This window comes from Octopus bimaculoides, chromosome 10, assembly GCF_046866305.1.
Source record: "Octopus bimaculoides isolate indiv1 chromosome 10, ASM4686630v1, whole genome shotgun sequence".
Taxonomy (NCBI): Eukaryota; Metazoa; Mollusca; class Cephalopoda; order Octopoda; family Octopodidae; genus Octopus; species Octopus bimaculoides.
The window spans coordinates 277,501-293,037 of NC_142937.1; the positions used below are offsets into that span (position 1 = coordinate 277,501).

Below are 15,537 nucleotides of genomic sequence, written 5' to 3' on the forward strand. Positions count from 1 at the left end.
AAGAAAGCTGCTGAAGCTCAGAAAGTGATATGCGAAATTTATGATGTTGATTGCTTAACAGAATGTACATGTCAGAAATGGTTTAAAAAATTCCATTCTGGAGATTTTTCACTCAAAGATGACCGATGTTCAGGTTGACCTACTGAAGTTGGTGATGACTGAATCAAAGCCATAATTGAATCTGATTGTCATATAACTGTGTGAAAGACTTCAGAGAAGCTAAGTGTATCACACACAACAATTGAGAATCACTTAAAATATCTTGAACTCTTTAAGAAGCTTGATTTAGATTCCACATAAATTGAAAGATTTTTACTTAACACAATGAATCAATATTTGCAAAGTGCATGTCAAATGCAATGAAACCAACCTTCTTCACTGGTGATGAACAATGGATTGTCTACAGTAACATCAATTAAAAACAATCATGATCAAAGCGTAATGAACCAGCACAAACCACATTGAAAGCTGAATCCCACCATGCTGTCAGTTTGGTGGGATTATAAAGTTGTTGTGTATTTTGAGATGCTTCCAAGGAACCAAATGATCAGTTCAGATATTTGCTGTCAACAACTAATGAAACTGGAGGAAGCAATCAAAGAAAAATGGCTAGAATTGGCAAATCGTAAAAGAATCATGTTCCACCATGACAATGCTAGACCACACACATCTTTGCTAACTCGTGGAAAATTATTGGAGCTTGGTTGGGAAGTGATGTCACATCCACCATGTAGCCCTGACCTTGCACCTTCAGATTACCATTTATTTCGAAGTTTGCAAAATTCTTTGAATGGTAAAACTTTCAATAATGATGATGACCTGAAATCACACCTGCTTCAGTTTTTGGCTGAAGATCAGAAGGTCTATGAGCATGGAATCCTGAAGTCGCCAAAAGATGGCAAACGGTCATCGAAGAAAATGGAGAATATATAATTGAAGTTCATTCTTTGTATGAAAAAAATGACACTTATTTCACACTAAAAAACTGAAATTACTTTCTTGCCAACCCATTCATCATCATCATCATCATCGTTTAACATCCGCTTTCCATGCTAGCATGGGTTGGACGATTTGATTGAGGACTGGCGAACCAAATGGCTACACCAGGCTCCAATCTGACTTGGCGGAGTTTCTACAACTGGATGCCCTTCCTAACGCCAACCACTCCGAGAGTATAGTGGGTGCTTTTATGTGCCACTGGCACGAGGGCCAGTCAGGCGGTACTGGCAACGCCCATGCTCAAAATGGTGTATTTTACGTGCCACCTGCACAGGAGCGAGTCCAGTGGCACTGGCAACGACCTCGCTCGAATGTCTTTTCATGTGTCACTGGCACAAGTGCCAGTAAGGCGACGCTGGTAACGATCACGGTCAAATGGTGTTATTTACATGCCACTGGCACAGAAGCCAGACAGCTGCTCTGGCAACGATCACACTCGGACAGTGCTCTTAGCGCTCCACTGGTACAGGTGCCATCACAATTTCGCTTTCACTTGCCCCAACAGGTCTTTGCAAGCCGAGTTTAGTGTCCAATGAAGGAGACGTTGGCATGGGTGCCAGTTGTCAAATTTGGTTTGATTTCGATTTCACTTGCCTCAACAGGTCTTCGCAAGCAGAGTTTAGTGTCCAATGAAGGAAAGGTACGCAAAAGTGGGCTGGCTACACCCCTGGCAGAAGCCTCAGATTATGGTCCTACTTGGCTTGCCAGGTCTTCTCACACACAGAATATTTCCAAAGGTCTCGGTCACAAGTCATTGCCTCGGTGAGGCCTAATGTTTGAAGGTCGTGCTTCACCACCTCATCCCAGGTCTTCCTAGGTCTACCTCTTCCACAGGTTCCCTCAACCGCTAGGGTGTGGCACTTTTTCACACAGCTATCCCCATCCATTCTTGCCACATGACCATACCAGCGCAATCATCTCTCTTACACACCACAACTGATGCTTCTTAGGTTCAACTTTTCTCTCAAGGTACTTACACTCTGTTGAGTATGTACACTGACATTACACATCCATCGGAGCATATTGGCTTCATTCCTTGTGAGCTTACGCATGTCCTCAGCAGTCACGGCCCATGTTTCACTGCCTGTAATAACATTGCACTTCTTATGTATCTATAGTTTGCTCTAGATATACAATATGGTATTTCTATATACAGCAAAAAGGAAGTTAGTACTACTGACTTGTAGGATGTTGTTTGGTTCACTTCAGAACATTTTACATATATTTTTGTTCAGTAGGTGCTTTCTACATGATACCACACTACACTTGGCTCTCAATACTGATCTTACGTTTGCATCCTGTTTTTTTTTCACTGTCAAAATAACTGCTTCTGTGGAAACTTCCAGTTGCCCTCAAGATCTATATGAAGTGAATTTTAGTCAAATTTAGCCAGGCTAGTCAAATATCCTAACTGTTGGCATCAATACTAATACTCAAATGCATTGTAGAATATTGTCCTTTTAGAAGAAAGCTCCAATTACTATATTTTCTAAAGTTTGATATAATAGTGCATGATATATTTTCCTTGATACCTAATTTGCATTCTCATTCATTTAAATGGAAGAAAGGGTCAAATGAATACACAGATGTGTTACATATGAATGTATCCCATTTTATTTATTCATTGCTGCTCGGTGTACCTTTAATCAATTCTTTCCAGCTTGACAAACCTTTGCACATGCTATCAAGTTTATTTTTGCTATTTATACATAAACAGTGGGTTATGCATGACAAATTTAGTGTTTGTAACTGATCAAGTGTAACCATGTGTATCTCTTACACGCTGATAGTGTAAATCATAGACCAGTTTGTTCTGTTTACACGTACTTTATTTAAAAAGTGATTTGCCCTCTGGAACTGTTACCACAGTGAAGGTCTTTTCACATTTGAGTGTACCTGAATGCATTAAATATAAATGTACATAGCTTTATATATATATATATATATATATATATACTTGTATGTGTGTGCATCTTTTGAAATATGCATATATTGTACACACATACATATATTCCCAGTTTACCATGTTCTTGTAAACATGGTATAACTATTTAAAGTAATCATAATATAGCCATTGACTACCAACACATTTTATTAAACATGTTTACATTCTGTACTTACAACTCTAAACAATTTGGTATGGAGTTTCAGAAAAGCTGTGTGTATTCTCAATATTCTGTTTGGAGATTTAATTTGAATGATACATGTTTGGTACCTTTTTTTTTGCCTTAAAGCCTTTGCCTTGCAAGATTGTAACATAATCATTTAAGAATGAAGTGTGCTAATGATTATAATCTGGGTGCAAAAGTTGTAATGTCTAAGTAGTTGCCTGGTTATTTTCTCCCCAAACTAGCCAGATCTGGCTTCCCACACCTGTCCTACAATGTCATTCTAAAAATATACAATCACATCATTGAAATCTCAAAGCTATGAGATGATGCATGAATGATTAAAAGCAATGTGAATAAATAAGCATTACATTTGACTGAGTAATATGAATGCTAAAAGGTTAATATAAATAGTTGTATTTCCTCTTTATCCAAGCTATTTATCTCAAATATTAGTACCAGTATTGCAAGTCCTGTCCAGTTTGATTCTGTAGTCACTCTATAACTTATTCACAGCACCTCTGTATTAGTTTAATCAATACCCAGTTATTTGTAGCACTTTTTGATATGAGATGCAGAGATTGTTGATATTATATTTGTTTGAAAAGCAGTTTTTCCACATTTTACTTTTGAGTAACTACATTTCAGTTACCCAAATTTCATCCTTTTATCAATGAAAGTTGTTATCAAAATACAGATATTTCTCAATGTTGTTGAATGGGAAGAATAGTTGACCATGTCAAACTTTTCAGTGCTAAGAACTAAAGCTTCTGTTATTTTTGCCAAACATAGTTATTCCAGCAACACTAAGTAGCGAATAGTCATTTACCTTTCTGTAATCAAAGCCAGATGTCAAAGGTGTTTTTTTTTTTATAGTTTATTATTTTTTATGAATTCAGACAATAGTTTTCAATTAAAATTTATTTCACATATTTCCCACAATTCTTTTCAATCTGCTTGTCCATTGATTTGGACCGGCAAGGGGTTTCAGAAGAATTTATTTAAAGCTTATATATTTTTAAGCAAGGAATAACCTTGGTTATAGATTTGTTCCATACTTCAGCAAGCCAATTTAGTATGTTGACTTACTTTTCCATTATTTGTTTAAATGGAAATTTTTATAGAATATCGGCTTGTATCAGTATCCATCTATGAATTCTCTTGATAATTTCTATTTCTGCTGCTTTATAATAACTGCATATAATAACTGTAGTTATGCAATATGCTTATCACACATTTCATGGTTTTTAAATAACTGATTCAGTTTGTGACTGACATTCTTTTCTTTTTATAGTTCCATAATTTTTTATAACCCTCAGTGGCCTACATAGGTTAATTTCATTACTACACACACTGTAGGTTTCTCCAAAGTGTTGAACAATTGATGCACATCTGCTTCTAGGCATACCTTATTTGTACAATAGTTATCACGTTTTCATGTAATCTCAAGTCATATTGATAACTCTTAACATGGTAGCAGTTGGTTTGTTGTTCTCTTGTCAAAATTGATATTTGGCATTAGACTACCTCATGCCAATATGAAAGAGTAGACATAAAAAGATATCCAAAGAGAATTTGGAAAAACTCTCCTCAGACTGCCTTTTATTTTCAAATTTGAGTTGTTTTTATTCAACAGTTGTCTCAGATTTAAAACAGATTTATGTGAGATAGGGTGGTGATGATAGTTATGACAATGTTGGTAGTCTATATTTTGATTGGTCTCTTTCAGGTAACTTTCAAGGGGTTTTGAATGCCTTCTACTAACTGACAAATATTACAAGAGTTAGAATAATTGTAACTATCAGTGAAGCTATCTTTCAGCCAGCAAATATGGTGCTTGTTATTGAAACTTTTCAGGATTTCATCCAAGTAATTTTTCAACACTGTCAAATAGTCTGTTGAAGTATTGTGTTGGAATTTTTAATATCAACATTAGTATTCAATTAATGGACAGATTGAAATAATTGCAACATTTACATAGAATTGGTAATAATGTATCATCATCACTTGTATCAGCTATAGTTACAATGAAGCAAAATTTACAATGTAGCCAGAATTACTCTTAGTTGGCGAGTAAATAGTGTTTCTATTATCTAATTAAACCCTCCCCTCAAAAGTTATGGTTTCTAGGCTAACTAAGGTTGGTACAATTGTAAAGGAAGATTCAAGCGTATTTTTTTATGCAGTTGTCTATGCCAGTATGTCTGTTGTTGACAGTGATACACATACTAACACACAACTACCTGAAAGCTGACATTGTTTCATCTCCAATCAGTCTCCACTCAGAGGAGACTGTGTGAGGTGGGCAGTCCTTCAAAGTTTATTACTAGCAAATGACTTTGTTAATCTGAGCAGTTTTGCATCTGTTTGAGCAAAGTTCACCTGCAGCACTGATTTTTTTTTTTTTGTTTTTTTTGCATGTCATTAAATTTTTTCTGCTTTTTTTTCTCCCTGACTGTTGCAGCTTGTTTCACTTCCAGCATGACTATTAGCACAGGCATGGCTGTGTGGTTAAGAAGTTTGTTTCCCAACCATGTGGTTTTGTGCTCGGTCCTGCTGCATGGCACTTCAGCAAGTGTCTGCTGCTATATCCCCAGACTCTCTGAATCCTTGTTAGTGGTTTTAGTTGACAGAAATTGAAAGAAGCTTGTCATGTATGCAAGTCTGTGGGGTTTCTATGTATGAGCTCATATTTCCCTCATTTTCACATATGCTCACTTGTTGGTCTTACTGACAGTATTATTTGCTTGGAGTGTCTGAGCTTCTTGACATGTATGTGATCTTAGGAAACAAGAGTTTGTTCAAACAGTGTTGTTTGTTTCCAGTTTTCTGAATAAGCATGTCCAAGTTGTTCAATAAATTACAAGATTATAACCTTGCTTGGAAGCGATTGGAGATTGGCAACAGGAAAAGCATCTGGTTGTGGAAAACTCTGCCCTGACATACTCTCATTTGAACCATGCAAGCATGTGAAAATAGACATTAAAATGTGTCTTGACATAGACCAGAGCTTTCTAACCTGTGTGTTGCAAAATTATATGCGTCGTGAACATGAAACTATATGAGCTCAGAATATTTTATCACCCCCCCCCCCCGTCACGTTTTCAGATTAAAATTAGCATTAATTAACCTATTTCGACTGTTGGTGTTTACTCACGCGCACAGAGACTTGAATATGTTCCATTTAACAACTGTTTGATACTTAATTTAAAAACGAATATTTATATTGTGTCTTTTCACGTTTTGTAAAACAAGTGGTATCATTCATTTTTAAAATGTTGGGAAGTCACTGCCACAAGTAGTTCTTCCTAAATGGTGATAGCTGTACTCCTTCTTTAGCTAGAGTGTTGACAAAAGTGAGTTCTGTAGTTGGAATGGGGATGTTGGCACTTCCCCTAGTGCACCTCTGCAGGTGGATGGTGCAGTGACTTTTGTTGATGTTGTCACAAGTTACAAAGTTTTAGATTTTTTTTTAATAAATAATAGTTTGCTTTTGTGAATATTGGTTTTTTTTTAATTTTTAATTATTCTTTTAGACAACAGCAAAACAAATTTTGTTAATGTTTGCTTTGCTGCTGTCATTGAAGACCAAATCCAGTGCTGATAAGAAAGGTGACTTTGCATTTTATGCATGGCTCTTGTTCTACATACATGTATACACACACCATATCACATGCGCATGCAGGCTGATGCTAACCACCTTATTTTTTGTTTTTTTTTCTGAATTCTACCCCAGTTTTACTTGTATTGCTCCCCCACCTCTCACTACCCTTTACCTCTTCTATCTGCTGTTTAGCTATGAGTGGAAATTTAAGGGATCTGGTCTCTCTTTTCATCTTTGCAGGTTCCTCATTAATGGTGGCTGGGACATAATGAATGACTGGTTGCATGATGCCCGCCAGTCAGAGAATACGCCACTGCTCATGGAGATATTAAGGGTTTATCACATTCTACCGGTAACCATTGATATTATGAAGAAGAATGATGCTGCGAAGACTATTAAACAATTGAGAAAGTCTGAAGATGATGGTCAGTTGATGCCATTTCTATCTTTTTTATATTTTGTCATCTCTCTCTCTGTATCCCTTTATCTCTCCCTCTGTATCCCTTTATCTCTCCCTCTGTATCACTTTATCTCTCTCTTTGTATCACTTTATCTCTCTTTCTGTATCCCTTTATCTCTCCCTCTGTATCCCTTTATCTCTCCCTCTGTATCCCTTTATCTCTCCCTCTGTATCCCTTTATCTCTCCCTCTGTATCCCTTTATCTCTCTCTCTGTATCCCTTTATCTCTCCCTCTGTATCCCTTTATCTCTCCCTCTGTATCCCTTTATCTCTCCCTCTGTATCACTTTATCTCTCTCTTTGTATCACTTTATCTCTTTCTGTATCCCTTTATCTCTCTCTCTGTATCCCTTTATCTCTCCCTCTGTATCCCTTTATCTCTCTCTCTCTATCCCTTCATCTCTCCCTCTGTATCCCTTTATCTCTCCCTCTGTATCCCTTTATCTCTCTCTCTGTATCCCTTTATCTCTCCCTCTGTATACCTTTATCTCTCCCTCTGTATCCCTTTATCTCTCCCTCTGTATCCCTTTATCTCTCTCTCTCTCTATCCCTTTATCTCTCCCTCTGTATCCCTTTATCTCTCCCTCTGTATCCCTTTATCTCTCCCTCTGTATCCCTTTATCTCTCCCTCTGTATCCCTTTATCTCTCCCTCTGTATCCCTTTATCTCTCCCTCTCTATCCCTTTATCTCTCTATGTGTCCATTTATCTCTCCCTCTGTATCCCTTTATCTCTCCCTCTTTATCTCTCCCTCTGTATCCCTTTATCTCTCCCTCTGTATCCCTTTATCTCTCCCTCTGTACCACTTTATCTCTCCCTCTGTATCCCTTTATCTCTCTCTCTGTATCCCTTTATCTCTCCCTCTATCCCTTTATCTCTCCCTCTATCCCTTTATCTCTCCCTCTGTATCCATTTATCTCTCCCTCTGTATCCATTTATCTCTCACTCTGTATCCCTTTATCTCTCCCTCTGTATCCCTTTATCTCTCCCTCTGTATCCCTTTATCTCTCTCTGTATCCCTTTATCTCTCCCTCTGTATCCCTTTATCTCTCCCTCTGTATCCCTTTATCTCTCCCTCTGTATCCCTTTATCTCTCCCTCTGTATCCCTTTATCTCACTCTCTGTATCCTTTTATCTCTCTCTCTCTCTCTCTGCATCCCTTTATTTCTCCCTCTGTATCCCTTTATCTCTCTCTCTGTATCCCTTTATCTCTCCCTCTGTATCCCTTTGTCTCTCTCTCTGTATCCCTTTATCTCTCCCTCTGTATCCCTTTATCTCTCTCTCTCTGTATCTCTTTATCTCTCCCTCTGTATCCCTTTATCTCTCTCTCTGTATCCTTTTATCTCTCCCTCTGTATCCCTTTATCTCTCCCTCTGTATCCCTTTATCTCTCCCTCTGTATCCCTTTATCTCTCCCTCTGTATCCCTTTATTTCTCTCTCTGTAGCCCTTTATCTCTCTCTCTGTATCCCTTTATCTCTCCCTCTGTATCCCTTTATCTCTCCCTCTGTATCCCTTTATCTCTCTCTCTGTATCCCTTTATCTCTCCCTCTGTATCCCTTTATCTCTCCCTCTGTATCCCTTTATCTCTCCCTCTGTATCCCTTTATCTCTCCCTCTGTATCCCTTTATATCTCTTTCTCTCTGTATCCCTTTATATCTCTTTCTCTCTGTATCCCTTTATCTCTCTTTCTCTCTGTATCCCTTTATCTCTCCCTCTGTATCCCTTTATCTATCTCGCTGTATCCCTTTATTTTTCCCTCTGTATCCCTTTATCTCTCCTTCTGTATCCCTTTATCTCTCCCTCTGTATCCCTTTATCTCTCCCTCTGTATCCCTTTATCTCTCCCTCTGTATCCCTTTATCTCTCCCTCTGTATCCCTTTATCTCTCTCTCTATATCCCTTTATCTCTCTCTGTATCCCTTTATCTCTCCCTCTGTATCCCTTTCTCTCTCCCTCTGTATCTCTTTATCTCTCCCTCTGTATCCCTTTATCTCTCCCTCTGTATCCCTTTATCTCTCCCTCTGTATCCCTTTATCTCTCTCTCTGTATCCCTTTATCTCTCTCTCTGTATCCCTTTATCTCTCTCTCTGTATCGCTTTATCTCTCCCTCTGTATACCTTTATCTCTCTCTCTGTATCGCTTTATCTCTCTCTCTGTATTGCTTTATCTCTCTCTCTGTATCCCTTTATCTCTCCCTCTGTATCCCTTTATCTCTCCCTCTGTATCCCTTTATCTCTCTCTGTATCCCTTTATCTCTCCCTCTGTATCCCTTTCTCTCTCCCTCTGTATCTCTTTATCTCTCCCTCTGTATCCCTTTATCTCTCCCTCTGTATCCCTTTATCTCTCCCTCTGTATCCCTTTATCTCTCCCTCTGTATCCCTTTAACTCTCCCTCTGTATCCCTTTATCTCTCTGTATCCCTTTCTCTCCCTCTGTATCTCTTTATCTCTCCCTCTGTATCCCTTTATCTCTCTCTCTTTATCCCTTTATCTCTCCCTCTGTATCCCTTTATCTCTCCCTCTGTATCCCTTTATCTCTCCCTCTGTATCCCTTTATCTCTCTCTCTGTATCCCTTTATCTCTCTCTCCTTATCCTTTTATCTCTCCCTCTGTATCCCTTTATCTCTCCCTCTGTATCCTTTTATCTCTCCCTCTGTATCCCTTTATCTCTCTCTCTCTGTATCCCTTTATCTCTCTCTCTGTATCCCTTTATCTCTCCTTCTGTATCCCTTTATCTCTCCCTCTGTATCCCTTTATCTCTCCCTCTGTATCCCTTTGTCTCTCTCTCTTTATCCCTTTATCTCTCCCTCTTTATCCCTTTATCTCTCCCTCTTTATCCTTTTATCTCTCCCTCTATATTTCTTTATCTCTCCCTCTGTATCCCTTTATCTCTCTCTCTCTCTATCCCTTTATCTCTCCCTCTTTATACCTTTATTTCTCCCTCTATATTTCTTTATCTCCCAATCTTTATTTTTACTTCTTTTTCTGCTACATTTTCATTCTTTCTTCTGTTTTTTTCCCCATATCTTTCACACATTTTTTTGTTGTTATTGTTGGTGTTTTTATGATAAATTGGCTGTGAGTCTAGTCCAAGAAATTACTATATAAATGCAATGTTCACCAAGACCCTGTTTTCAATCTCCTCCTCTTAGTTCACAAGGTATTTCTGGTGTAGTTCAATACTGAATGTCAGTAGTAACTGATGGTCTCTGAAGGATTTAATAGAAAAATTACAATATTGGTTTGAAGCATGGAAAAAAAAATCTACTTGATTCAGAAACTCTGGATATGAACATTGCTAAGAGTAAAACTTACTAACTTGATGATGGCAAGAGTTATAAGAGCTGAAGAGTATCAGAGGAGTAGTCTTATAGATAGAAGAGTATACAGGATCATTTTATGTAATTAGTAAAACAAGTTATGTTGCTGCTGCTCCTCCTCCTCCTCCTTGTTGTAGGTCAGTGTTGACTGTTCCTGTTCAGTAATCATCTCTGTCAGACTCTCATGTGGGGTACCAGGCCTGCTCTTGATTGGCAACAGTGATGGCATCTGATGCAACAGAGAAGTGATGCCTCTCAGGTGCTTTTTTTATTTCTCTCTTGCTTTTCCTCAATGGCGAGAGTAACGAGCTTCAATGATCAGTGCCACTCATTATGCTGCAGGGCCTTCTCCTCCCGTACCGGAGTTCTTTATATGTCTTTTCACTCAAAGTTCAGAGGCGAATGCAATCTGTTACAAAGGCTTTTGCCTCTCTCAAGAAGTGTCTCTGGAGTTGCCATGACATCACCTGCAACACGAAGATAAAAGTGCACCGTGCTGCAGTGCTCCTTTGCCTGGTCTGTGCCGCAGAATGCTTTACCTTGTGCTGCAGCCATGTCACAGTCCTAGTGTGAGTCCAACTTCATCATCTGCTCTCCATCTTGCATATCAGATTGCAGGATTGCATTCCTGACAAGTTATGCAGTGTGTGTGTGTGTTGAGTTCCCTTTCACTTGTTCACTCACTCATTCATATATACACACACACAAAATATATATTTGGTGGAATTCCTAACAGGTGCTAGGGAACCAGAATATTAAATGTACCAGATGTACTGATGTCTATGATATAGTATGATGTTATGCACTGTCTGTCTGTTCTAATGAATGCTTAGGTTACAGGCTAGAGAGGGGAAATCAGTGTTGGTGGAGCAGTCAATGGAGCTCCAAAATATGCTTTCTCTGTGTTTATTTGTTTTTGTTTTCTATGTTAGCAATGATTGGACAAATACTCATTGAGATATTGGTTTATCCTTCCTGTTAGTAACCCTTTGTGAGTAAGGGTTTTTAAGAAAATTCTGCTAGAAAGTACAGAACTAGAGGATTTTAATAGGGAATATCAACATAACTTCAAGGTTTTTTAATCAACACTTCATGCAAGGACACAGACTGTAAGCATTTTAAATGAGCACATGCATGCACACACATACACACACACAGCAAGCTTCCATATGATTTTAACCAACCAGTTCCATTTACAAGGTATTGGTCAACCTGAGACTACAGTTGAAGACACTTGTCCAAGGTGTTGTACAATGAGATTGAACTTGAGACTGCATAGTAACAAAGCAAGCTTCATATTCACCCAGCGATACCTGTACCTTTCTCTTCTCTACAGAAAATACATTGTAGAAAACACATTGTATAAGAACTGTGTTGCTGTGTAGCAATGAAATAGTAAATGTTGGGGAAGTTGAAAGTTTTGCATTGAATGTGTTTCATTTTAGTGGATGTACAGTGTTAATTCTGGAAATTTTAATTGTGAGTTAACCCCTTTGTTACCATATTTCTGTTGAGATGATCTGTGTTTATTTCAATTACTTTTAAATATAACAAAGAATTTAGTAAAATAACTTAGTTATCATTAAGCTAGTGTTAGGAACATAAATTGTGACGAAGGTTTGGTGGAAGATTTTAATTCAGAACTTTCGAAAACAAAACTACAGAGCCAGAGACGGTTTCAGGCGGGTTGGCACCAAAAGGGTTAAAAAATGTCACTGACTATCAGTTGCATTGACTGATGGATTCAAGAGCAACGCTTGCATTGATAAGGATGGTGTAGGGCATTCTAAGTAAATAAGATGTAAAGTAAGAGAAGCAATAAGTATTATTAGTACAGTGGCTTTTATGCAATAATAAATGTTTGGTGAATTATGTTCATGGCTTATTTGTTTAGAAAACCTTGCCATCTTCTTATCTGTAGAACTAATTTTTACATGCAATTAAGTTAAGATACTGTAGATAGGAAAGAGAACAGGACCGGATGCTTTCAGCTATCTAGTTTGGTTCTTTGCTGTTCTAAGTTCAAATCCTATTGTGACAGTCTCTTTCGCTTTTCATCTCTTCCAAATCGTTGAGTTGTTATGTGTTTGGATCAATTTAACTTATTACCTACAAAAATTGTAACTGAAGGAAAATAATTGTAGTGTGAATAATGTGCATGGCTCAGTGGTTAGTGTTGGACTCAAACTAGTGAGTTTGATTCTTGGACCAGGCTGTGTGTTATGTTCTCTACATTGCTCCGGTTCACTCAGCTGTGGAAATGAGTTGTGACGTCACTGGTGCCAAGCTATATCAGCCCCTTTGCCTTTCCTACCTGGACTTGTGCCTCTGAGTGTAACTTCCTTGGTGCAATCCCACGATCGACCATGACTGAAGGGAGTCTTTACTTTTTAATCTGACTTAAAAAGTTTCATACTTTTAAGACTTTTTTTGCCTGGGTTTTGTTCAATTGTGAAGTTAAAGAGAATCTGTTACCAACACTTTTCAGCCCCAGTTTGCGTTACATATTTGTATTTTTGAATTTTCTGTTGAGATCATGTTTTGAAAGGTTCTGAAAATTTGAGGTCGGTATTTGATAAAATGCACCTAGTATATGCTGTAAAGTGATTGGTGGAAGTATGGGGACATCATAGGGGTTTGTCTAATGCTGGTGCCACTCCGTAAAATGGTTGGTATGAGGAAGAGTATAGTGCCATGGAGACCATGTCAAAATGAAAATGGACAAGTGAATTTGGATCCTTGTTACGTGTGTGTGTGTGGGGGGGGGGCGGTGGTGAGAGTAGCTTTAGTCAAGAACTAACTTGAACTCTGATGACCTGTTCAATCCATGCCAGCATGGAAATTGGATGCAAAATGATGATTTGTAGTACTTTCTAAAGAACCATGTGAAAGTTTTATTTCCAATCACACAGATTTATATTGCGTTCTGGCTATTTAATATAGTTACAGATACAGCTGGTTACTCGGCTAACAACTAAATGTATTCCTTATTATTAACAATTTCACTATATTAAAACAAAGGAAAGTTAAAAAACAGGCATCACAGCTTTGAATGTTTAAAGTGTACATGTATCAGTGTCTGAACAAATAAAGCTATTTCAACATAGTTCTGGGATCTTATACATATGTAGGAATGAGACCACCTGTTCCTGATTAGAGATAGAAGCAATCAGAATATATACATATTTTAAATATATACACTAAAGATAAAGTTAACCGCTGCCAAACCCTAACCCTAACCTTGGATGTCACAGTTCTCTATTCACAATGGAAACAGAATGTATTCATAATTCTGTAGATAGTTGTTTTCTTGCAGGAGTTTGTAAATTGTTTGTTGTTTTTTGGTATTGTTTTCTGAGCTCTCAGAATGGCACTGGCAGTATCCTTGATAATCCCTTCTATAATCACTCAATCCAGCTGGGAAGTAACTGATGGCAACTTTTACTGAATTCAAAAACAGAGCAAATAATATATCTTGGTGAGGACACACAAAAATTGGTTGTATCATGGCTTCATAGCTCTTGAAGCTAAAATTGCTGGTCTTCATTTTCCAATTCTGGGCTTTATGGGTTTTTGTTATTTTTTTTAGTATTTTTTCCTCATCTCTTTCATATTTGTAAATTTGGTCATTTGCTTATTGTTGGAGCATTTGTTTTGACTGTTTGATATCATTGTAGACATAAGATAGCTCTAGGTATATTATGGTACCTCTAGGTATCCTATGACTACGTGATTTGTTTCAGACACTTGAGCATGTTACCATGATAAATAACTGCCTAACTGACTCAGTAAAGTATGAGATATTTTGGCATTGTTACTTTAACACCGACTTATCTGACCTTTTCTCCTTTTAATCTTGGTCTCATTCTCTCTCCCATCCCATCTCTCTGCTTATGTGTGTAAGCATATTCTTTCTTTGTGTGTATAAGAGAGAAAGTGCTTGTGTTGGTCATGTTCAATTAACCCTAACCCGTAATATGCCCATTAAAAATTTGAAGTCTTAGAATCTTCACCACTGTATTTAGATTAAATGTTATGGTAAGCTTTAACAATCTGGAAGAGAAGGAGAGTATGCAATTGTTAGCTGTGGGCATCGACTGCCTTCTGAACATTTCGTATGCCCAGTGAGATGCTTCCTGGCGTGTTCATGTCCAAACAAGTAGGAGCAGGTTTTGCATTGTGAAAACATAACCAGGGTCTATGTAGGTTAAGAAATTGTAATGTTTCTTTCATTCTTTGTGTGTATGTGTTTGCCTCTAGTGCCAAAAAATACTTCACCAAAACAGATTCAGTGCCCACTCAGCTGTACCAAACCGTCAGTATCCAAATAATCATACCCCATTGTCTCATTGTAGACTCAATGCTGTATAATACAACTGAGTGCAATGTATTTGTTAATGTTCTGTTACTAAAGATATTGAGTAACAATTTTTTGCAATACCTCCAAACACACAACTTTTACCTCAGCCATTACCATCACAGCAATATATTGAAGGAGGGTAATAGACATGAATGATGTTATTTCACTTAGTCTTTTTTGGGTGGGAGTTTTAGAATTATCCTAATTTTGCAGAGTTCCCCAGTTCTAGGAATTCGATAGTGCTGACATGAGTAACCGTAGAAGTTGGTGAGTTCAGTGATTCATTCAGGCCCCTAACTGTTTCAGATGCATGGCATGCTGGGCGAAATGTTTAGCGGTATTTTGTATGTCTTTACATTCTGAGTTCAAATTCTGCTGAGGTCAACTTTGCCTTTCATCCTTTTGGGGTCGATAAACTAAGTACCAGTTGCATACTGGGGATCAATCTAATTGACTGGCCCCCTCCTCCAAAATTTCAGGCCTTATGCCTAGTGTAGAAAAGGATGTATGATTGTTGTGATTTTGGCTGGGTCGGAGGCTTTTGAGTTTTTAATTTTCCATATTTGTTTTGGAGATGTCTGATGGGAGAAAAATAAGGGGGGGATCAACATTGTGGTTCAAGACGAAAGTTGAGCAGATTTTGCATAGGCATGGGTATGTGGTTAAGAAGATTGCTTTGCAACCACAAAG

General features: G+C 37.9%; 1 protein-coding gene across 7 annotated transcripts in view; it reads left to right on the plus strand.

The window, feature by feature from the left end:
* Positions 1-15,537, plus strand: part of LOC106872693 (serine/threonine-protein phosphatase 1 regulatory subunit 10) — a 156,092-nt gene that overhangs the window by 92,536 nt on the left and 48,019 nt on the right. For all 7 annotated transcript variants that reach the window (XM_014919769.3, XM_014919770.3, XM_052971009.2 and 4 more), the window contains one exon: positions 6,952-7,136. In XM_014919769.3, coding sequence (XP_014775255.1) covers positions 6,952-7,136 — 185 coding nt within the window. The remainder of the gene's footprint in view (positions 1-6,951; positions 7,137-15,537) is intronic.